The sequence below is a fragment of the Lipotes vexillifer genome, unplaced genomic scaffold (genome assembly GCF_000442215.2).
Source record: "Lipotes vexillifer unplaced genomic scaffold, Lipotes_vexillifer_v1.1 scaffold902, whole genome shotgun sequence".
Lineage (NCBI taxonomy): Eukaryota > Metazoa > Chordata > Mammalia > Artiodactyla > Lipotidae > Lipotes > Lipotes vexillifer.
Genome location: NW_006794304.1, coordinates 534,846 through 558,783, shown reverse-complemented (window position 1 = coordinate 558,783; position 23,938 = coordinate 534,846). Strand labels below are relative to the sequence as shown.

The following is a 23,938-nucleotide window of genomic DNA, read 5'->3' as shown; positions in this document are numbered from 1 at the left end:
TAGGGAAAGGAGGAGTGGCAGGCTTTTCCTAAGGAAAACTGGATTCCCAAATATCCAACCTCTGCAAACATGGGGAATGAGGAAAAAGAATGAATGGGAGAAATAAGAATTTGAAGATTAGGATACGGAGCACGAGGATTCGGGGGAATCTTTGTACTGTCAACTTTTTGGTACTTCGTGTTTTCTGCCGACATTGGTCACACACCTGAGTAAATGTAAAATAACGGTATAAGGTTAACGTGCTCCTCACCTCCGTTGGCTTTTCTGACACCCTGACTCACATACAAATTTACTATGCTCCCTATTACTTCTGTATCCTCTGGGCCACTGCCCTCCGCCCTGGGAATCCCAGGACATATCTGAAACTCCTACACAAACCCAGACATATAAGTGTTATCCTTCATACTAAGGCATCATACAACCTCTTTTACCCTTACGGAGCCCCCCCAGGTCTCCCACCCTTACTATATCCCTCGTGAACCCACACATACTGGGGCATTCTCCGATTCTAGCTCTTCTTCCTTGGTGAAAAGGCTGAAACAATCCCGCAGAGACACCTTGCCCCCGGCAAATCCTTTCTGGGGGGAAAGGAGAGTGAAGGGTCAGCATGTTCTGAATTTCCTTTTCCAACTCTTCTCAATTAATCCAAGCTTCATTTCTGCTCCAGAGACCCACAGGGTTCCCTCCCACACTGGGGGTGGGTAGGGTTGGGTCACAGAACCCATGTCCCACCCACCCCTGGAATCTTCTGGAATCCCACCTTGGGGATGGGCAGGGACAGGTCACAAAAAACCTCGAAGGTCGTGGAGCGATACCCACAGGCCTGGCACTTGAGACAACTTTTCAACTGGCCCACAAACAGGTCTAGACAGAAGCACAGGGGCAGGAGAAACAGTCATTGTGGGATGCCTGAGATGCTTCCTTGGATTCCCATCTCTTCCCACCCGTTTGCCTGACCCTTCCTTTCCCACCACCGACACTCCTCACAAACCCCTCACAACTTCTCCACATTTTCGTCATCCAGTCTTATTCCCACACCCCTGGATAGGATCGATTTTCTTCTGCCAAGCCCGCATCCCCCACACACTAACTTTCCCCATCGCTTTGTCTCGTTCCATACCCACAATCTTGCTGTCCTCTCGCTCCAGGTAACGTTTCCACATTAGGTTGGCTCGGTCGTCATCGCTAGGACAGATCAAGGGAAGTGGGGAGCACCCATGAGACAGCAGGAACACCGGGCACCCCCAACACCACTGAAATGATCCACAGAGCCCTGTACCCCACCCATACCCCAGCTCCTTCTCTAAATTTCAAGAAACAGACAAAGGAGTAATGCTTCAGAGGACTTTCCGGGGAAATCCAAGGTGAGAGGAAAAGAAAGGAACGTCCACAAGGGAAGAACATGCTGTCTTCCTCCACCTGGCTTCAGACCCCTTAGGTACCTTGTAAATGAATTATCCCCTCCTCCGTCAATATGGTGACAGCCATAGCACTATCTTCTGCCTCCGTCTGTGCCCCTCAGCCTCCCTCCTCCTCCTGCCTTCTTCCTACTTCTGCACTGCTTCTCAAACCATTTTCTGAGCTAAGTATTTCCTTGGACCCTGCATCCTCAATCTTGACTAGCTTACTTCTGTGACGGATGAATGCTGCTGATAAACCACTGCGGAGAAGAAGGAGGGGAGCAACCTTACCTTAACTCAGGTTCTTCTAGCAGAGCCCCTCCACGGCGGGGTTGGGAGGGAGCTGGACTATTGGCCAGGACTGGCGGAGCCCGGCGGTCTCGTCGGTTGATTTCGAGGTGCAGCCGCTCCATGAGGAGCTTCAGAAACTCTTGGGCATCCTGCTGGCTGCAGTCAGACAAAGAACATGGGCAACTGACCCCTGCCTAGTCCACAGTCACTAACCCCCGTCCCCACTTCCTGGATGAAGAGCGTCTCGAGGCTCAGAATGATGCTGCTTGGCCCTACCCCCAGACAAGGCCAGAGAGAAATCCCATACCCTCCAGCTCTCCCACCTGTATCCAGAGAAGGAGGGAACGTATTTCTGGAAGACAGCTCGGAATCGAGTAGGATTCACAGCTTCACAGGAGTCAGGGTGCCACAGGGCACCAATCACATCTGCAAAGGCTATTAGGGTGGGAGTGGGGAAGGGAAACAGTGGTTAATGACTAGAAGAGGGAAGCAAGAGGAGGCTTAGAAGGTGGAAAACCACCTCTAGGAAATCAGGCACTGGGAAAAACAGATACAACTGCCAGCTTTCAGGGTTGGGGCCACTGGCACTGGCAGATGGACCTACAGGGGTTTGGGGAAAAGAGGACTTGAAAGAAGGGAGCAGGAGTTGTCGCCCCACCTTCAGTGAGCTCTTGGGCTCGGCCCCCTCCAGGCACCTCTTGCCGGAAGTCCCTTCGCAGACAGAAGTCCCGAAGAGGGCGAGTGCTGCTCAAACACTGTAGCACAGCATTCAGGAAGCACTGGGGAGCAGTAAAGACAGTGCCATTACCTCCCCAGACCAGTGCCTAGGAAGCCTTAGGAGAACTTCAGTGCTGTCCTTCCCCAAGTTTCCCTCCCCATGCCTGCCCCCAACACCAGTTCATATTCCTGTTAGGAAAGACAGGAGAATGGCTCTCACCGTGTTCCCCAGGTTTCGGAGGCCAACATGACCAGAGCCCAGAAGCAGTGTGTGATGAGCCTGGAAGGTCAGAGTACAGTCAGCACGTTCCCATATATCCCACCTGGCACTTTAACCTTTCAACAGCATGCTGCCCACTGCCTTCCCCACCCCATCCTTCACCCCCAAACTCTACACTTTTTCCGTCACTGGGTATTAGGGTCTCCCTACCTCAATGGCCATGAGCAGTAAGCCTGTCACAGCTGAGTGTACCACGGACTCAGCCATGGCTGTCCCACCTATTCCCCACTTACTCCTCTGCCCAGCTAGCCGGTGATGCAGCTCCTGGGGCAACTCCCCAAGCACTGGCATGGTTGCCCAGCTGCTCCCCACCCCCACCTTGCTACCCCCAAGGCCCCCTCCTGCACCCTCTCCTGATGGCTCCAATTGCAATCAGCCTAGCTCACTTAGCTTGGCAAATGGGCAACCGCACGAGCTCAGATGTTCTGAGCCCGCCCCTCTTCAGCTCCAGAGATTAATTAGGCCTAGGCAGCATCCTAGGAGACAAGGTACAGCAAGGGAAGGTAAGGGCCTGGGGACCCAAAGAATTCCAAATGGTTTATTCCTTGGGGACTGAAATGGCACACCATTCTGGGGAGTCACAGACAACCCTGGAAAGGGTCTATGAGGCTTAAGGGTACTTAAATAAGGGAGAGGAGAGTCCAAACTACTGAAATGAAGGGGGTGAAAAAGGAAGTTGGCAAAAAGGGGAAAGGAAAGCCATATGATGGCAAGAAAGCTGGAGGCATGGAGGAACATGGGCATGGAAGGCATGTGCTGGCAAGTCCTCACCATCTTGTCATCGGAGTAGAAAGGTTCAGAGGGCCGGGCAGATATCACGTGGAAGGAGCCATGGGAAGTAGGGGGCTCTGTCCGTATGCTGAGCAAGGTGGGTGGCCCAGAAAAGCCCCCAAGGCGGCGGAGAGAGGTGCTACGTCTCAAAGTGGGTGGCTCAGGCCGGAGAGCCAAGCGGCTCAGTGCAGCCCCTAGCTCTCCAGTGCCGCGGTGCCCTCCCAAGGCAATCCCCATTGGACGCAAGTCCCCACTGCTCACAGACTTGGAACGGGCTAGGTTGGTCCTTGATGGGAGAGGCAGAGCCACAGTTGGGGGTGGTGAGCCAGGCAGGGGAACTCCATGATCTGCCCGAAGCGGGCCTCTGGGACGAGGGCCTGAGGTCCGTCCCCGTCCCAGCTCCAGTTTCTTGAGCCGTTCCTCAGGGGGACCTGGCCTAGGAGGCAGAGGTCGTAACACAGGGTTCGGCCCAGGGGCTGGGTTTCGACGCTCCTTGCTCCGGGCCCTGGGAGCAAATGGTAGCTTGGATCCCAGTCGGGGCTGGACATTAAGAGGTGGCTCTCGGGTCCGTCCCAGGCGGTGCTCAGAAGCCTGGGGCATTGTGGACACCACAGGCTGGACCTGGGAGGAGAAGAGACGATCAGCGTTTGAATATGGAGGTTGGTGTGAACCTAGGCTGCCATACTAGCTACATGCATGGAGGGCAGGAACCATGTCTATCATATCAATCATTGTATCCCCTGTGCCTAGTATAGTGTTTGGCACAAAGTAAACAGTATCCATTGAGTAAATGAATGAATGAATGGTAGCAGGCAGGGCTTTGACTCTTTCTACATTCCTCACGCCCTTCCTGCAGAATACTGCTTCACTGGAGAGCCAATGATACAGAGTTCCTATCTTGGCTGTCTTTATAATCAAGGTGCTCATGAAGGTTCCCCCATACCTGCCTAGTCAAGTGGGATGTGCTCTGGGTCACCTGGGACCTCTGGTCAAATAGCGGTGTGGATGCAAGTATAACAGCCCCAAGGACAGCATTCCATTCTCAAACCCCTGCCCCTCCTGGCTGCAAATGAAGCACACTAAAAAGGTTACTCCCTCCCCCACCTCTGAGCTCCAAAGTGGTGTTCGGGCTCAGGGGCTGTGGCGGGGAGGGAGGACGAACTAACTCCCTGACCCCTAATCTCTGCACATCTCCCACCACAGGAGGTTTCAACCGGGTCCGCCCCCCTCGAGGGCAGAAAGGCCGAGGCTGCTGATTGGCTACGGGGTCCAGCGGCATATTCTACACGATCCATGGATGCTGGTCCCTCCAGCCCAGTTCTCGCAGGCCTGCCGGGCCCCCAGCGTCTCTGCCTTTGGGGTGGGCGATCTCTCGGGTCTGGAACAGTCTTCCCTCGGCACCCCCACGCCATACGCCCCGGACCGTACCTGTCCCCGGGTGAGGCGGCGGGGGAGGCCAGCCGGGGCCAGGCCCCAGCTCAGGGCCACCCCCTACTACCCTCGTGCAGCGCCCCCGCGGGCCCGCCTGCAGCTTTAGCCGCAGCTAGTGCCCAGATCTCTCCCACCGCAGGGGCCGCCGCCATCTTTGTTGGTCCCGCCCGGCCACCGGCCGCCGGCTTCACTGTCTCTCAGGGCGCCTGCGCACCCACACTCAGACTCCACCCACCGGCTTCCTCGGCGCTTGCGTGAACCCGCCCCCTCGGCTCCGCCGCCGACACCATGGAAACACAGCCAACTTTAGGACCGCCAGTTCCCAGCTTTGGCAAGAATTGTCTTTAAACCATCGCTCCAAAGCTAGTCCCTAAAGTAGAGTCCCATCTCCCCACCCCGTGGCTCTAAAGGATATAGATCTGACAATCGTAGTATGGCCCCCAGATTGCAGCACAGATCCTTCCCAGGGAGCAGGGGTGCGAATGCAGGGCCTGGGTCCAGCCCACAGACCAGTGAAGTATCCACATAGGGTTGGGAAGATCCCTGGAGGGCAGGGAATACTGGCCCTGCAAAACCAGTCGTCAAGCATCTTGCAGGCCAAAGCAGTAGGCTCCCTGCTAAAGGACAAAAGCAGATCTCAGCAGCAGGGAGAGCAGTCAGGATTTCCTTTCATTCCCCAGCTCCAGACCAGAGCATCCTCCATTTCCCCTTCCCTTCCGAACTAGTATAGTTGTACATGTGCCTTGGGTCTTAGCCTGCTGACCCTAAGCCTGCTCACCCTCTATTAACAGCCACCAATGAGAACCACAAGCCACAGGAGGAAGCAGCTTTTATTGATGAGTTATCTCCAGAAACCAAAAAGACTATGTACCCACTTTCAATCACCCCCTATCCCTCCAGGACCTCACACTGCTCCACCTGGACAAGGGATATAAATTGCCTTTTGGTTTTTCAAGGCCCTAGTCTTCTTCCTGTGTAGCCCAACTTAGAAATTCAGCAGCAGTACCGTTGTTTTTTTTCAGCAGTGTCTGCTGCAACTATTGATACTTAGTAACAATTATGGGTGAAGGGGTGTGGGGGGAAGTGGTTAGATGAGTAAAAAGAATGATGCACAGGAAGACAGGAACGTAGCCTATGGAAGGTCCCTCTGTCCTGCCTCAGTGGATTGATCCTTCATTGGCTGCATTTCTCTTTATGCTGAATCACTCCCTTCTGAATCAGATCAGGGATTTCCACTGCCAGCCACGGACCCAGCTGCAATACAAGGGAGACCCTGTGAGATTACTACCACCCAATCAATGCCTCTTATTCCATCAGAAGCTCCTTCCTACAGATATTCTAGGAGAACACGCCCAAAGGAAAACACTGTTATTCCTTGTTTACTCTCAGTTACTTTTCTTATACCACTCAGAACCTAACCCCTTCTCCCCTTATACACCAAATACTCCAAACTTACCCCCAGAGCCATGAGATGAGCTAGTCCAAACTTAGGCACATTCCTGGCCCACAAAGGCTTAAAGTGATCAGTCAGGCATACTTTGCCACCCCTATGAGAGGGACAAGATGATCAGAAGGTGTTGACATGCAAGGTATACCATAAAGCACAGCAGGTTCTTGAGAGCACAGGAAGACTACTGGTGATCAGAATTGAGAACAAGGTCAGCTAAGTGCTTTGCCCAGGCTTGGCAGAGGGAGACCTGGAGTCTCTCTAGGCCTGCAGACTCTGGGAAAACTCCTGCCTCAGAGAGTTCTTCCCCAAGGCCTTCTTTGACCTTTTCCCATCTCCTATTCAGTCCTACCTGTACATCTTTGCTGTTTTTCCATCCAGTTCAGGGACTGCGATTTCAGGAGCAGTAGTGGGATATGTGATAGGAATCTGGAAGAATTATAAAGCTTTAATGAAACAGAATCAGAATAGAAAGGAACTAATCTAATCAGATATACACATTTCTTGGTTGAACTGAAATGTTCTATAAACTCATCAAGCAGCAGTCACACACCAGGATTCTGGACATGGAGATGAATAACTATATAACCTATGCTTGTTTCAAACCTCAGCTTTTCCCTCCCATTTAAAAAGTTATCTTTGGTCCCTCCAAGAAAGGTTAGCTTGTTAACAATCACCTAATCCCTCCTGTTCTACTAACCTCCATAATTCCCACTCCATCATACTCACGTCAAACTCGATGTCAAACTCATATTTGAGGAGGTCATGGATGTACCAGCATTTTCCAAACCACCTGTAACACAGACCAAACCTCAGTGCAATTTCCCCATTCTTCTAATACTCAGATGACATCTTCTTGGCTTAGGTGACCAGCCTGGGAGACTCGTGGGCTGGGAATTGGGGAACTCTGGAGTTGTGGGAGTGGAGACCAGAAAGGGGCAGGAAAGGCCTGGCAGTGGGCTCTGGGACACCAAAATGCTCAAGCTATGTGACATCCCCACCCTCACACCTCCCAAGAGGGTCTGCCTACCGAGTCCCTTCCTTGTTGGACTCCAGTCGGAACCAATCATTGTCTGCATTCTTGTTGTTCTCCACGTACTAAAAGTAGAGAATGAGGTCTTTGAGGGGGGTGTTGAGGTCAAGGGCAGTCCCCCTTCCCTCAAAAGAAAAGTGTGTGATTACTTCCTCTCTTAAGCACCCATATGCTGATGACTTTTAAATCTTTATCTTTAATCTGGAGCTTTTCTCAAAGCTTCAACTCCATTATCCAACTGTGTATTGAAATTTCTACCTTCATTCCACAGGTACCTCAAACTTGGCAGTCCGAGTTTCCCTCTAGTCTTTCAGACTTGTTTCTCCACTGCACCAATCTCAGCTGGCAGTATTAGCGTTCAGTCACCCAAGCCAAAAACCTGGGAATCATCCTTGACCCTCCTTCTCCTTTACTCTACAAACCAATCTTTTACAACGTCCTGCTGATTTTACCTTCTGAATATTCTTTAAATCTACCTCTCCTCTCTATCTTCACCGTAACTCCCAAGTTTAGAGATCATCATCTTTCTTTTGCCTAGATTAATGACAGCCTCCTAACTTCAATCTTATCCCTGTCAATTCTATTTTCCTCTCTACTGCCAGTGATTGATCTAAACCCAAATCTCATCGTGTTACTCCTCCGCTTAACATCCTTTAAAGGTATCCCAATGCCTCCAAGATAAAATTCAAGTGCTCAAATCTGTTTGTCAAGCCTTATCTACCACTCCCTGCCACACTTTGAAGCTCTAACAACTCTGATCTACTTGTGTTTCTTCATATATGTCATGGTGTTTCTAGCTTCTATGACTGCTCATGCTGTTCCTTTTGCCTTGAATGTTCTTCTCTTACCTTCATGTTTTATCAGGCCAACTTATGTTCACCCTTTAAGCCTCAGCTCAAGCATTGCCTCTTCTAGGAAACCTTCCCTGACCAGACCCAAGCTGGATTTCGGTATCTCACCTCCTGCTTCAAAACACCTTAGCAATTTCTCAGACTCCTTCTCCCTGTTTCTCCACATAATGTATTATCATGATGTTTCTGTCCACCTCCGTAGGCTCAACTTTATTCGGCTTTGGATGCCCTTCCTAGGTACTTGGTATACAATAAATGTTTTTTTAGTTAATGAATACATGCATCAGGAAAGTTGCTAGCCTTTGAAACAGAGACCACCGCAAGAAAGTCAAATTTTCTTCTCCTTCCACAGAAGGGAGATTAGCTCAGAAGATGGGTCGTTCCTAACCCTGAGCTCAGCTCCTTGTTTCTCTGCAACTAATATCTACTTGAATTTTTAGCTCTAACGTGGATTCCTCCCTCAGGACAAGTGAAAGAGGGAGCGGAGAGACGCGGACCGGGACTTAGGGCTCCAGGAATTCCTTTTGACCACCTCCCCTACATCCAGGAGAGCAATCACCTGGGGCCAGAAGGGCACGTCATCCTCCGGGGCGGCATATCCCCCAAATAACTGCTGCTTTCAGTCAGAAAGTCTGGCGCCACCGTGGCTCCTAACCTGAGTCTCTTAGGAGGCACCTCCTCCCCACCGCGCCTCCCTAAGTCCCCCAGCCCCGCAGTCGTCCAATATCTATGAATTCGTAAAGTTAAACTTTAAAACCGGAAGCGGCTTCCACACGGAGCCTATTCCTAAGGACACCAGATTACCCGCAACCCTTTTGAGACGCGGTTGGCAGTAGAAGCACAACTGACCCGGATAAGAGACTGATATTCCTCCTTGAGTCTCTGCACCCACAACTCCCGATCTCGAGGTCCGGCATTGGTCTTCAGCACCGGGATCTCAGACACGACACGCCGGGTGGCCTCATCCGCCATCTTGGACCAGGGCGCAAGAGAAACACGGAAGTGGTATTACCTGTAGTTTACATTCAGGGCGCCTCCATCTTTACTACTGGACGATGGGGAGTTGGGCTACCTTGAAACTTCTTTGAATACGATCTTTATTTTATAGTAACGAAGAGAAATTTGTCACCTGATCACTTGCTTATGGGTGCAACGAGGAGACAAGAATGGAAACGGATGTCTCTGTCCTGAATATAATTAAACCGCAGATTGCTCAAAGGGTGACTTCCGCTCATGCTCAGAGACGTAATCTCAGAAAACGCTTCCGGACACTTGAAGAGTTGTTACAACTTCAGGCAGTTCTAGGTGCTGTTTCGGACGCTGTCATCCTAAAACGCGCGATTCACATGTTTCGGCTTCGAATAAACTTCTTTAACTTCCTTGTAGTTCAGCTGAGATAGCGGGGGGCCAATGCAGTGATCTATTAGGAGGGTAGTAAACTCCTGAGAATTATTGGGAACCGTGGAGAATCAAAGTATATACAGTCTCAGCCCTGAACAGTTAACACAATTGAATTAGAAAATTCTTAATAAATGCCAAAAGAGTTTAGAGGTCATGGGAAGACTTGCCTTAGTGTAGCTTAGGCATTTTTGGGTCTGGAATGAACTCATCGAGGAAGGAATAATGTCTTATCTCTAGTGCATGGCACACAGTAGGTGCCCAGTAACCCTTTTGCAAAATTTGTATCTTCCAGTTTGTTTTTAAATCTAAGCACATTATTTTTGGCCTTAACTTACATATCTTGTTTGCAGTGTTAATCGTTCCAACCCATGGCAGTAATTTTGGATCAAATCCCGTTAATCATCAAATTCTATAGTCTATCTACAACTTTAATTTCTAATGGCTGAAACCTCCAGTACAGACAACCTTGTCTTGTTCTGATTTTAGGGGGGAAAGCATTGTCTCTTCCTTAAGTATGATGTTACCTGTAGGCTTTTCGTGGATGCCCTTTATCAAGATAAGGAAGTTCCCTTCTCTTCCTAGTGTTGAAGGTTTGTATCATGAATGGATATGGATTTTTTTCCCAAACGCTTTTTCTTTACTCGCTGAGATGATGATGTGGTTTTTGTCTTTTATTTGCATGCTATATATTTCTTTCTTTGAAATATTGGATATTGGATAAGTGTAAGGCAAAGCTTGTAATATCTCACTAGAGTTCCTTCTCCTAGAGAAATAAATATTTATTCCATTTAGGGTGTAGGCTCTGTGGTGTGGTAGAGTGCAGAGATTCGGAATGAGGCTTGCAATTTAATTGTCATAAGACTTTAGAGACGGGGGAGAGAGAAATGAGGAAACGTAGGTCAAAGGATACGAATTCTCAGTTATAAAAAGAATAAATTCTGAGGATTTAATGTACAGCATGGTGACTATAATTAATAAAATGGTATCATATGTTTGAAAGTTGCTGAGAGTAGATCTTAAGCATTCTTAACCACATATGTGTAAACTATGTGAAGTGATGGATGTGGATATTGATGTTGGTAATCATTCCAAAATATATATAACTATCACATGTATATGATTTATATGTAGATGTATATCAAACCATCACTTTATACAATTATATTTGTCAACTATTCCTCAATAAAACTGGGAGGGGAAAAGACTTTGGAGAGTTACTCTGTGAACTGCATTTTCTCACCTATAAAAGGAGGATGGTAATGCTTATAGGGTGATTTTAACTATATATGCAGTGTCTCTTCATTCATTCACATAATAGATTTTCAGAATGAAATTCACATTAAATATATGGCAGGGCTTCCTTGGTGGCTAAGTGGTTAAGAATCCGCCTGCCAATGCAGGGGACACGGGTTCAAGCCCTGGTCCAGGAAGATCCCACATGCCGCGGAGCAACTAAGCCCGTGAGCCACAACTACTGAGCCTGCGTGCCACAACTACTGAAGCCTGCGTGCCTAGAGCCCGTGCTCTGCAACAAGAGAAGCCACTGCAATGAGATGCCCACGCACTGCAACGAAGAGTAGCCCCCACTCGCCGCAACTAGAGAAAGCCTGCACACAGCAACAAAGACCCAATGCAGTCACAAATAAATAAGTAAAAATAAATAAATTATATATATATATATATATATGGCAGTAATTTTCAAACTTTTTGTAATACTGGAGCCAGGTTAACAACAACAAAAAATCTCACTTGGAATCTCAAAATATAAAAATGATCAGTGGCTCTTTTCCTTCCTGGCTGCTTGAAGATCAGCCGCCATTATGAACGACACGGTAACTATCCGGACAAGGAAGTTCATGACCAACCGACTACTTCAGCGGAAACAAATGGTCATCGATGTCCTTCATCCTGGGAAGGCAACAGTACCTAAGACAGAAATTCGGGAAAAACTAGCCAAAATGTACAAGACCACACCAGATGTCATCTTTGTGTTCGGATTCCGAACCCATTTTGGTGGTGGCAAGACAACTGGCTTTGGCATGATTTACGATTCCTTGGATTACGCAAAGAAGAATGAGCCCAAACACAGGCTTGCAAGACATGGCCTGTACGAGAAGAAAAAGACCTCGAGAAAACAGCGAAAGGAACGCAAGAACAGAATGAAGAAAGTCAGGGGGACTGCAAAGGCCAATGTTGGTGCTGGCAAAAAGAAATGAAGTGTCTAGCAGTGAGCTGGAGATTGGACAACAGAAGGAATAAAGACTCTGCAGTGACTGTGTCTGTGGTGATTGTGCAGATTTTTCATGAGAGAGTTAATAAACTAAGACTTTTTACATAAAAAAAAAAAAAAAGATCAGTGCAGAGCTGCTCTTGTTCAAGTGCAGGCAGAAGACCTCTAGCCTTAGAATACTTCCCCTATGGTAACAACACATCACACTTTATTGTTTAATTGTCTTGAAAGACTAAGCTCACAGTAGAGACTGTGTGTCAGTCTTGTTCATACAATAATACTGTAATGCCTGGCACAAAGTAAGTGCTCAATCAATATATTTTTTTTTTTTTTGCGGTACGCGGGCCTCTCCCTGTTGCGGCCTCTCCCGTTGCGGAGCACAGGCTTCGGACGCGCAGGCTCAGCGGCCATGGCTCACGGGCCCAGCCGCTCCGCGGCACGTGGGATCTTCCCGGACCGGGGCACGAACCCGTGTCCCCTGAATCGGCAGGCGGACTCTCAACCACTGCGCCACCAGGGAAGCCCTCAATCAATATTTTTAAAATAAAGGAATATCTTGATGAGTTAGGTAAGCCTCAGACAAGCTGTCACCTTAAATCTGCATCTTAGCTTTTTTTTTTTGAAAATCACCTTATTAGACCACTTTGTAAAGCAGAGTTCATAATGCACGACAGCTGTCTCTATTGTAAGCATAGTTGCATCTCTGGAGAGTGTATTTATTTTAGAGAAGTTTCTTTTAAAATTATGAATTTAGCTGATTCTTGCTTTAAGTAAATCTCACAAGAGATCAGAAGCTAAGATTGAGAAGACTGAAAGAAGAGTGTGCAGGCCTGAGCTTCATCTTTTTTCAAAGGAAGGGCTCATTCATACACAATGCATGTGTTTATGGAGTTCTTACTACATTCAGGCATTGGAAATACAGTAGTGCACAAGGCAGGCAGAGTCCTTGCCCTCATGGAAATTGTCCTAAAACAGCTATAAAAAGGAACCTGACAGAATTGATTGGAAAACTCAATTCTGGGAAATACACTAACGTCAGACCATGGTTTTGATGGGATAGTACTGTTGAGTACATGAGGGAGCCTCTGAAAGTAGTTGAAAATCCTATTGTCAGTTATCATGGAGAAAGGTAGCTCCTGGGACAAAAGGAGAAATAAATATTGTATTAGGGAAATAAACATTGGATTAGGAGATGAATTAAAAATTTTCCTCCTTCTGGTCTTTAAGGGGTTAGTCTGGACTCTGATATTCTGGAATATTACTCAAAATGGTGAGGGAAATTCTGGTTCTCCTACAGGGAGGGAGCCACCCTATAGAGCAGGGGTCCCCAAGCCCCTGGGGCCGTGGACCGGTACCGGTCCGCAGCCTGTTAGGAACCGGGCCGCACAGCAGGAGGTGAGCAGCGAGTGAGCAAAGCTTCATCTGCCGCTCCCCATCGCTCCCACTACCGCCTGAACCCCTCCCCACCCCACCCCCCACCGGTCCGTAGAAAAATCGTCTTCCATGAAACCGGTCCCTGGTGCCAAAAAGGTTGGGGACTGCTGCTATAGAGGATCAGTGTAGATGAGTGGCCACTTTTGTAAAATTTTCTCCTTTGTTGTTGCCTTTAATTATTCTGGAGACTTCAGCAAAGAATTCTTGTAAACTGTAACCTGATCTCTGTTATGCTGTGGGGAATTAGTTTCACTTAGAGAACTTGGTAAAGTGAATGATTAAAAACTAACATTTATACAATGCTTACTGTGTGCTAGGCACTGTCCTAAACGTTTTTAAAAATTAGATCCTTTAATTCTGGCAACAACCTTAAGATAATTACTTTCATTAGCCTCATTTACATTTGAGGAAACTGAGGAACAGTCAGGTTCAATGAAAGAAAGCCCTATATCACACAGACACTAAATGGTAGAATTGGAATTCAAGCCCAAGCACAGTCTGGCTCTAGAAATCACATCCTTAACCAGCTTTCTACCATTTCCAGGCCAATGTGAAATTAGCACCAGTGGTCTGAGGGGACGGAGATGGTGGCAGGGGCTATTCACGGCCCTAAAAGGGAAGACAGCTATCAGTAATGAACCAGTGTTTCTGAAAACACAAAGAGAGACTGCAGGAACAAACAGTAGAGCTGCAGGAACATAAATGAGATAACAAACCCCCTCCCTGGAATGGGCTGATGTGGGCACAGGACCCTCTGAGGTGTTGGTATCATCCCTAGAGATTTTGCAACTATGGACTTTAACTGCAACCTACTAGCTAGTAAGATCTTGGCAAGGGTTGGGAGTGTCAGAGGATTTGATTAACAAAGATGAAAAGACGTATTCTTTGGGGAGGAAAAACTAATAAGTAGTCAATTACCATAAAATAAAAAATCTCTATACTGGAGGTATACAAAGTACTGAGTAAGTATTCCTGAGAGAATCAGGTAAGGCTGTTAGTATTTGAACTGGAACTGTTAGGATGAGCACATTGAATGTGCGGGCAAGGAGAGAGCAGGGTAAATATGGCGTTCTAAGCAGAAAGAAGAACATGTGTAAGGCAGGAAGGCATGAGGGAATATAGTATTATATTAATGACACAAAATATCTAGATCATTATTTATAACAGAAGAGGGAAGAAAGCTCCTAGAAACTGTTAATGTTATATTAACTACATGGAATATGCTATAGAGAAATATTTATAAAATAAGTGTAAAATCAGAACACAAAATTGTACATAGATGTGGTTTTAAAATATTTACTTTTGAATAGGCAATACATACACCTGCTCAAAATTCAAAAGATACAAAAGGATATAGAGTGAAACGTTGTCTCCCTCTTATCTCATTCCTTGGCTACTTAGTTCCCTTCCCCAGGGGCCTCTCCCCTCCAGCTAGTTCTTTGTATATCCTTCCAGATATACTCTATGCACTTACCAATATGTACACACATACACATTCTTTTAAAACATTTTATAAAAATCATAGCATACTATTCACATTTCTGCACATTGCTTTTTTCACTGAATAATATATCTTGGAGGCTGTTCTATATTAATACATACAAAACTACCTCATTCTCCCCCCCCCCCCCCGCCCCTTTCTTCTTTTGTAGATGCATCCCATTGTATGGATCTACCATAATTTATTCAACAAGACCCTCAGGATGTTTATTTAGGTTGTCTTTTGCTATTAGGAACAGTGCTGCAGTTAATAGCCTTGCCTACTCATCATTTTGTACATATGTAATAAATACTTAGATATGGAACTGTTGCCTCAAAAGATTTGTGTATTGTTTTTTTTAAGATTTGGGTATTTTAAATTTTGTTGAATATTGCCAATTTGCCTCTAGAAAGATTAAACCAATTTGTATTACTATTAGCAATATATGATATGACAAGTTTCCCCACCGCCCCCCCCCAAAAAAATCAGTGTTAACAACAGAGTTGTTTTTGCCAATTTCATGATTGAAATGGAATCTCAAGACAATTTTAATGTCCATTTCTCTTATTACGAGTAAGGCTGAATAGCTTTTCATATGTTTAGGATCCATTTGTATTTCCTTTTCTGTAAATTTCTTATATCATTTGCTCCTTTTTAATTGTCATTCATTTTTTCTTACTGATTTGTATGAGTTTAAAATATATATATATTAAAGAGATTAGCCATTTGTGATGAGTTGTAAATATTTTTCCCAGTTAGTCATCTGTCTTTGCTTTTGTTCATAGTATTTTTAACCATGTGGAAAATTTTCATACATGAGGTCAAGTCTACCAGTCTTTTTTGCTTATAACTTCTGGTGTTGAGTCACCACAACAGTTTATATTATTTAAAAAAAAATTATCCCATGTTTTTCTCTAGTACTTTTTCTCTTAAAATGAAAATGGCTTTGTTTGTTCCAGCTTATTTAAGCAATACGGAAAAATAAAATTAATTCAAAATCCTACCCCAAGAGACAAAAACTGCTATCATTTTAAGTATACATCCTTCCAGACATCTCTATGTGCACATTTTCTTTCTTCTGCTTTCTTTGGGTTTAATTTACTGTTATATAGGTTCTTTTTTTTAAATTAATTTTTACTAGAGTATAGTTGCTTTGTTTTATATAGGTTCTTGAAATGGATGCAAAGCTTATGAACTTTCAGCTGTTCTTTTTTCCTAATATTTGCACTTAAGACTATACATTTTCCTGTAAGCACAGCTTTAGTCACATCTAAGTTTTGGTATGTAATATTTTTATTATCATTCAGTTCAAATTATTTTCTAACTCCAATTGTGATTTTTGGGGGGGGTTACTTAGAAGTAGTGTATTTCATAACTCCTAGTTACTTTTTTGTTACTGATTTGTAGCTTAACTACAAATCAAGAAACACACTTTGTATAATTTTAATACTTTGAAATTTGTTAAAATTTGCCTTATAGCACAATATGGTCAGTTTTAAAAATGTTTCAAGTGTGCTTGAAAATAATTTGTAATTTAAAGTTTTGGAGTACAGTGACTATATATCTGCTTGTTGAATCAAATTTGCTGCTCACGTTATTTTTTATATCCTTACTAATTTTTTTGGGGGGGTGTCTACTGGTTCTGAAAGAGGTATCCTCTATCAGTGGATGACAGCAGTATGTTAAATCTCCTATTATGATAGTGAATTTGTCTATTTTTTTCCTTGTAGCTCTGTTTTTCTATATAATATGAAGTTAAGTGCATACAAATTTAAAACTTCCTGGTAAATTGGACTTGTTGATATGAAGTGCCCTTGTTTATTTCCAGTAATGCTTTTGCTTTCAAGTCTACTGTATCTGTTATTATATAATTTCCTTTGGGTTTATATTTGCACAGTATATCTTTTCCAGTTCTTTTACTTTCAACCTTTTTGAACCATTATGTTTTATTTATTTTTTAAATAAAATTTAAAAAATGAATTAATTTTTGGTTGCATTGGGTCTTGGTTGCTGCGTGTGGGCTTTCTCTAGTTGCGGTGAGCAGGGTCTACTCTTCGTTGTGGTGTGCGGGCTTCTCATTGTGGTGGCTTCTCTTGTGGAGCACGTGCTCTAGGTGTGCGAGCTTCAGTAGTTGTGGCACATGGGCTTTGTTGCTCCATGGCATTTGGGATCTTCCCGGACCAGTGCTTGAACCCGTGTCCCCTGCATGGGCAGGCGGATTCTTAACCATTGCACCACCAGGGAAGTCCCTGTACCATTACGTTTTAGATAGTTTCTAGTATTTTATATTAATTACGATTGGCTATTAATACATGTGGAAGTAATTTTAAAGGGTATGTATAATCTTTCCACTGATCTAAGGTGACACCTTTATCAATACAAAATTTCCTCACGTATTTGGGTCTATCCAAGAACATGATATTATTTTCCGTTTGATCAAGTTCTCTTTTATGTGGGTAGCATTTTATTTTATTTATTTATACATTTATTTATTTAGTTTTGCTGCATTGGGTCTTTTCGTTGCAGTGCGCGGGCTTCTCATTGTGGTGGCTTCTTTTGTTGTGGAGCACGGGGGCTCTAGGCACGTGGGCTTCAGTAATCGTGGCTCGTGGGCTCTAGAGCACAGTCTCAGTAGTTGTGGTGCACGGGCTTTGTTGCTCCATGGCGTGTGGGGTCTTCCTGGCCCAGGGCTCGAACCCGTGTCCCCTGCATTGGCAGGCGGATTCTTAACCACTGCACCACCAGGGAAGCCCGTGAGTAGCATTTTAAAATTTCATTCATACTGGGAATTCCCTGGCTTCCTAGTGGTTAGAGCTCTGTGCTTTCACTGCCAAGGACACAGGTTCAATCCCTGGTCAGGGAACTAAGATCCTGCAAGCCATGAGGCATGGGGAAAAAAATTTTTTTTTCATTCATACAGCTCTTGCCCATTCTTGTTAATCATTCCTAGGTATTTTATCTGACTTGTCACTATTGGGTCTTTTTTTGATTATACCTTTAACTTATTGTTTATATATAAGGGATATTTATTTCTGCATGTTACTTCCCCTCCCAACCACCACTTTACTAAATTCTAGTAATAATTTTAAAGTTGATTCTCATGATTATATCTATGTAAGTAAGCTATCATCTGCAATAATAATTACATTATTATTTTAGCTATATAAAATGTTTATAAATAGCTAAAGCTTGGAAGAAAACATTAAGAAATGAGGTAAAATGAGTTAGGAAAAGTCTTTTTGTTAGTTATAAGTTCATTAACGATTAGCTAAAATGGTAACAGGATTCTTAGCATTTTAAATGAGTTCAGGGCCTGGACACATGGTATTCTAGAAATGAGAAATATTTGTAAGTGAAATTGTTTTCTGTCTAGGTCATCGGAGGAACACACAATATAGCAAATGTCCACATTTTCAAAGAGGGAAATTCTAGATGGTGAATTCTGGAAACTAAAAAACTAAGATTATTGATTCTTAGTCAAACTGTAGAAGTTATTAAAGAGTATTTTATGAATAGAAAAGAAAGCAGCGATCCCCAGATGCCTACAGTGGTTCATGGCGATCTGATTCAGTCTCCCAAGGTGTCGGCTCTTCCTTGCCTTTGGGCCTTTAGCAGGTATCCTCTCAGCCTGGGATATTCCCCCCTTTTCTTCAAGAAGGCTGGCTCCTTTGGGTCCTTTGGGTCTCAGCTTCCATGTAACCTCCTCAAAGAGAGCTTTCCCTGATCATTCATTTTTTCTGTCACAGCATTCTGTTCTTTTCCTTCATAGCACCTATCTCAATTTAAAATGATATATTTGCTATTTTCTTTCCTTAGTGTCAGTCTACCCATGTAAACTGTAAACTCCATGAAGACATGGACCATGTCTGCTTTGTTCACCACTGTGTATCCTATCCTATATGCCTGTCACAGTACTTGACATTAGTAAATGCCTAACGTATATTTATTAAGTAAATGACTGAATGACTTTCCTTGTCAGGAAAGTTCTAGATTAACAGACTAGAACATCATAGAGACAGTACATCTTGACTTCAGGAAAACGTAACAGTTTCCTGATATGTTCTTTGAAAAAGACAGTGAATTTGCTAGAATATAGAATCATTTTTATTTGACTGAACAACCAACCAAAGAGAATTAATTCTCTAATTAGCTGGTGGGGTTGGTAAGACGGGGCTGTTTTCTGTCATGGCCTACCTGTGGGATAACCAATGACTTGGAAAAATCATCCCCATGGGGGCAGCAGAGAGCGTTAACAAAGAACCACCTGAATTTCTGAAACCTGGTGAAAATTGTTATATATAAATATTAGGTAACATTTATCTGCTGCTTACAATGAGCTAGGCCCTGTGTTGACACTGCACATATATTATTTAATATAATCATTAAAACAGGGACCTATGACATGGATGTTATTTTATATTTGCCCTTTTTACAGAAGAGAAAACAAGCTCAGAGAAGGAACTTGCCCAAAGTCATATTAGTGAGGGTCAGAGCTGGCAAATGAAGGGAACAGGTTAAGGAGAATTTTGGACAGCAGATCATTAGGATTCAGTGACTGATTTTGGTCCCTACTCTTCTACTCAGGAGCCAGCAGATACTGGAATTCTAGCTAGGGGCTTACAGCTAGGTTTGAAGTACAACTGAAATTAGGAGCAAGTATGTTTGGGTGAAAATGAGTAGCTAGAGCAGCTTGGAGTTAATGGGAAACCGAGACCTAGAGAGGACTGTCAGGTCAGCAAGTCATTGTAGGATAAAGTTCAAGAGGAAAGCCCAGGCAGGGACACAGGGATCAGAGTGGGCCTGGAAGAGTCAAGAGGATACTTGTGACAATAAGTTGCTAACAGGGTATAGAATTCCTTAAGGGAACGTCTGGTTTAAAAAGATTTTAATTCTGGCAGAGCTGGGGAACAGCATGGACTGGGACAAGCAGCCTCAATAGAGTATTCAGATTAAAAAAGATAAGAGATCTACTATAATTTGAATTGGTAGTACCATTGACTGGGAAAAAAATATTTAGTAGGGACATAGTAGCTATCTGAAGGGCTGACATTTAGCTCTGATGTGTTGATCCAGAGGAAAAAAAAATAGGACCAATAAATGGAAGTTACAAAGAGATTTTTCTAAGTACAGAAAAAAAAAAAGGCGTTTCTAACCACTGAAAATTAGAGTGAATTGAGAATTAAGTGCAGGACATACTGGAAATGGGAGCATGTGAAAGGTAGCTGAAGGATGTCAGTTTAATGATTCTAGTGAAGAAAGAGATAATTGTGGGAAGAGAGTGTATTGAGAAGCAGAAAAGAATGGGATTCAGAGTCCAGTTGGAGGGGCCCGTCTTTGAAAGCTGGAGGGATGTTATCTCAGCTGAGGCTCCAAGGAAGAGACAGGAACTGATATAAAGGAAGGGACATGAAAGGTGGAGGAACAGGACAATCCTACATAGGGTTCTCAATCTTCTGAGAGTTTTCTCGAGGTTTTAGTTGAAGGAGAGGGTGGAAAAAGAACATCAGGCAAGAGATGAAGTTTTTGCTTTAACTGCAGAGATGATGTACAGTTTAAGCCAAAGGGGAACAGCTGCTTAGCTACAACTAACCAAAAATAGTGTTTGAAATATTTTTTCTCAGTGCTGGGCATGAGAGTGCCCGTCTCCTTGGTTTAGTTAGTATTTATCCCATTTCACCTCAGGAAATCTGCTCAGCTCTCTTTATTGGCATTATGATCTCTTCAGCACCTATTATATCTCAAGGCTTCATGTTTTTTTGTTTGTCTGTCTTTTGTTTTGGCCACGCAGCATGGCATGTGGGATCTTAGTTCCCTGACCATGGGTCAAACCTGTGCCCCCTGCAGTGGAAGCACGGAGTCCTAACCACTGGACTACCAGGGAATTCCCAAAGGCTTCACGTTTTAAAGAGTGAATTTCCAGGGCCCCCCAAACAGAAAACTTTCCTACAAATGCAGTCATGAATGGACTTAGGAACAGCTGGCCAGGCAACTGACCCAATGTCTGGAATTTGTAAAATTTAGTTAAGGTTTGGCCCCAGGGAAAAGGATTAGGTCCTTCCAGTCCTATAGAGGAAGAGGGATTACTTTGAAGGCCTAATGAAGAAAAATCCCAGTCCTTCCTTTAGCTTTCCATTCTGAGTCAAGAAGGCAATCTATCTTTTCCCCAGAGGCTGCAAAGAGCAGATACTATTCCCCATACTATTAGAGAAGGGAGTCCTCAGCATGGACTCTCCTCTCTAATCCTCTAAATGGGGTTGGGTTAAGTTTAGGAGACGGGCTCAAGGAAAGGAATTACTACGATGATGTCAAGATTGCTAGGTAGCAAACCACTTCCGGATATGGGTAGGGAGAGAACATGATTCTATTTTAAGGAGTAGTGCCTGCATCTGCCTCTTTTGTGGGCTTATGTGGGTGGGGCACATCCCCCTTCCATATATCACAGCTAGCTACCTCTGTCCTGATGACTCGTCCACTAGGAAAAGTTAGGGAGTAATCTGTGAAGAAAATGAGAATATAGGGGAGGCTGTTTACAACGGAACAGAGTTCCAGTATGGGGTGGTGGTGAAGCGGAGGCAGACATTCTCGGCTTTTTCTAATGGATATCTCTTCCCTTCAACTGTGTAAAGTGAGGTTGTTCATTCTTCCACTCCTGTAGGAAAGGGTGGCAGGGTATCATCCTTCTCTTTGCAATCCACTGCTACTTTCAGATGATTGTGCTCTCATCCTCTTGTAAAAACTCTTCCTTCTTTAAAGCTTATGCCATTTGGCTCTAGTACCCTTTATCCCTCATGCTTACTGAGAACTCCAGTGCCTATTAAATAACCTCTCTGTGCCAACTCTTCCTATCTGGGTGGTTTTAGAAAAATCCATGTGATCGTTAGCTAGTTTTTGACCTTCTCAACTCCAACTTATACTCTTACTTTCTTTTTTGTTTTTAATTAATTAATTAATTATATTATTTTTCTTTTTTTTTTGGTGTGTCAGGTCTTCCTTGCGGCATACGGGATCTTTCATTGCAGTGCGCGTGGGCTTCTCTCTAGTTGCGGCATGCGCGTTTTCTCTCTCTGCAGTTGTGGCGCGCAGGCTCCAGAGCGCACAGGCTCTGTAGTTTGCAGCATGCGGGCTCTCTAGTTGAGGCGTGCAAGCTTAGCTGCCCCGCAGCATGTGGGAATCTTAGTTCCCCGACCAGGGATCGAGCCCGTGTCCCCTGCGTTGGAAGGCGGATTCTTTACTACTGGCCGACCAGGGAAGTCCCTACTCCTACTTTCAATTCCTTAACTTTACCATTTCTGGCAACACAAGTTTTTCTTGCTGGCAGCTTAAGGGCCGTAGTAAAGAATGGGAGAGGAAGCATTCTTGACTGTGGAAATATTAGTGGTGCCAGAACTGGCTGCTGTTGACTTCAAGACCCACTGAAAGACTGGGACTGGCAACCATGATATATAAGGATGGAACAGCATGGGGTTTGAATTCCACGTGATATTTGGTGATGGTTCAAGATCTGGATTTGACCTTTATGCCAAGTTCCCAGGAAGCCTGAGTCTTGAGCTAGCTTTTAACCTTTCTTGTTAGCTGCCTTTCTGGGGTCATCTGACACTTTTAATAACTTCCATCCTCTTGAAACACTCTCTTCCTTCTGATTCTGTGACAATTAGGATCCAGTGTTTTTCTTCCTCACTGTTTTTTCCTTTTCAAAGATTCTCCAAGGGCTCTCCTACTTGTGCCTTAAATGTTAGAATTCACCAAGGCACTCTTCTTAGCCCTCTGCTGTTCTCTGGGGAGCTTACCCAAATCTATGGCTTCAACTACCACTGAAATGTTCATGATTCCGAAATTCTGGCCTATACATCATTGGAGTTTTTAAAAAGCAGCTTTCTATAAAAGTAATATATGTTATGTACACAGTAAAACAAATTCAAACAGTAAAGATGAATCTAAAATAAAAAGCATAAGTTTCATCCCTCCCAGGCCCACTCTCCATAGTTAATTTTTTAACGCTTGTGTAAATATGTAAGTATTCTTCTGCATTTGCTTTTTTTCCATTTAATATAATTTTCTCCCATGTGTTGGATCTGTACCTTCAACTGCCATTTGGACATCTCCATCTGGCTGTCCCACAGATAGCTAAAACTCCTTCCCTTTCTTTGTAATTCTCCCTTATGCTATACCCTACTGCTAGCCTCTTTCTACCGTCAACACAGTGAAGAAATTGTCTTTACACACTGTGCCTTTCCAGTCACTCAATTTACCTCAATGTTGTTTCTACCCCCACTGTATCTCTGAAACAGCTTTCTCCAAAATTACTAAACGACTTACTTGTTGCAAAATCCAATGGACACATTTTAGTCCACATCTTACCTGATCTGTTATGTTTGACACTGACCAGTTTCCTTGATACTTCTCTCCTGGTTTCTTCTTTCCTTTCCTTCTCAATGTCCTCTTTTCCTCTCTCTTCCCTCATGTCATCTCAAATTCCTCTTTCTAGGCCATCTTAGTCACTTCCATGGCTTCAACAACCTTCTATATTCACACGCTAGGGCGCCCCCCACCCCGTCCCCCAAACCTTCCTTTTGGACTCCCAACCCACCTTATCTAATATTCTATTGTCTAATGGATATCCCACAGGCACCTAAAACTCACTCTTCCCCCACCCCAAACAACAATGAAAATGGCATTATTCCCCAGGTGCCCAAGCCAGAACACTGGGAAATACCTTGGATTCCTCCCTCAGCCTCATACCCATTTCCGATCAATTTTTCTCCATCTGCACTCCCCACTTCTAGAGGACAGACCGCTGTAGTCTCTTACCAGGGTAAGAGCTTTCCAATTGTTCTTGCATCTAACTTCACACCCTCCAATTCATTCTCCTCACTGCAACCAGTGATCTTTCTAAAACGCAAATATATTTGTTCACACCTCTGCTAAAACTCTTCAAAACCTATTCATTACCCTTAGGATAAAATAATTTACAAGGCCTTGCGTAAACAGGCCCCTCCCAACCTCCGGGACTCATCTATTACCTCTCTTTTAACCAAACCAGGCTGCTGGCAGCTCCAGAAGGTACCTAGTCCCCCACCCTCAATTCCCAACAGTCCAGTATTCAGCTCAGGCGACACTTCCTTCAGGAAGTGGGTGCTCAAAAACCAAAGGCTCAATAAGTGAAATCCGAGAG

General features: G+C 44.5%; 3 protein-coding genes across 4 annotated transcripts in view; 1 reads left to right on the top strand and 2 right to left on the bottom strand.

The window, feature by feature from the left end:
* USP21 (ubiquitin specific peptidase 21) overlaps window positions 1-5,102 on the bottom strand; it is a 6,449-nt gene extending 1,347 nt beyond the window's left edge. Inside the window, exons 1-10 of one of the 2 annotated variants that reach the window (XM_007467126.1) lie at window positions 4,888-5,102; window positions 3,460-4,080; window positions 2,629-2,688; window positions 2,350-2,470; window positions 2,015-2,126; window positions 1,692-1,847; window positions 1,121-1,185; window positions 761-864; window positions 492-578; window positions 127-205 (exon numbers count right to left, since the gene is read on the bottom strand). In XM_007467126.1, coding sequence (XP_007467188.1) covers window positions 127-205; window positions 492-578; window positions 761-864; window positions 1,121-1,185; window positions 1,692-1,847; window positions 2,015-2,126; window positions 2,350-2,470; window positions 2,629-2,688; window positions 3,460-4,059 — 1,384 coding nt within the window. In that variant the 5' untranslated portion in view covers window positions 4,060-4,080; window positions 4,888-5,102. Of the gene's footprint in view, window positions 1-126; window positions 206-491; window positions 579-760; window positions 865-1,120; window positions 1,186-1,691; window positions 1,848-2,014; window positions 2,127-2,349; window positions 2,471-2,628; window positions 2,689-3,459; window positions 4,206-4,887 lie in introns of both variants that reach the window. The other variant, XM_007467127.1, reaches the window with a different exon arrangement.
* A 600-nt stretch (window positions 5,103-5,702) lies between these two features.
* Window positions 5,703-23,849, bottom strand: UFC1 (ubiquitin-fold modifier conjugating enzyme 1). Its single transcript, XM_007467125.1, has 7 exons — window positions 23,788-23,849; window positions 9,071-9,206; window positions 7,368-7,435; window positions 7,067-7,130; window positions 6,690-6,766; window positions 6,347-6,437; window positions 5,703-6,144 (listed from the first exon to the last, which is right to left on the bottom strand). The coding sequence occupies exons 2-7, from the start codon at window positions 9,191-9,193 to the stop codon at window positions 6,064-6,066; spliced, it is 504 nt and encodes a 167-aa protein (XP_007467187.1). The 5' UTR covers window positions 9,194-9,206; window positions 23,788-23,849; the 3' UTR covers window positions 5,703-6,063.
* LOC103082895 (40S ribosomal protein S24) lies at window positions 11,402-11,838 on the top strand. The gene has a single exon (XM_007467124.1). The coding sequence runs from the start codon at window positions 11,443-11,445 to the stop codon at window positions 11,836-11,838; it is 396 nt and encodes a 131-aa protein (XP_007467186.1). The 5' UTR covers window positions 11,402-11,442.
* Window positions 23,850-23,938: the final 89 nt, after the last annotated feature.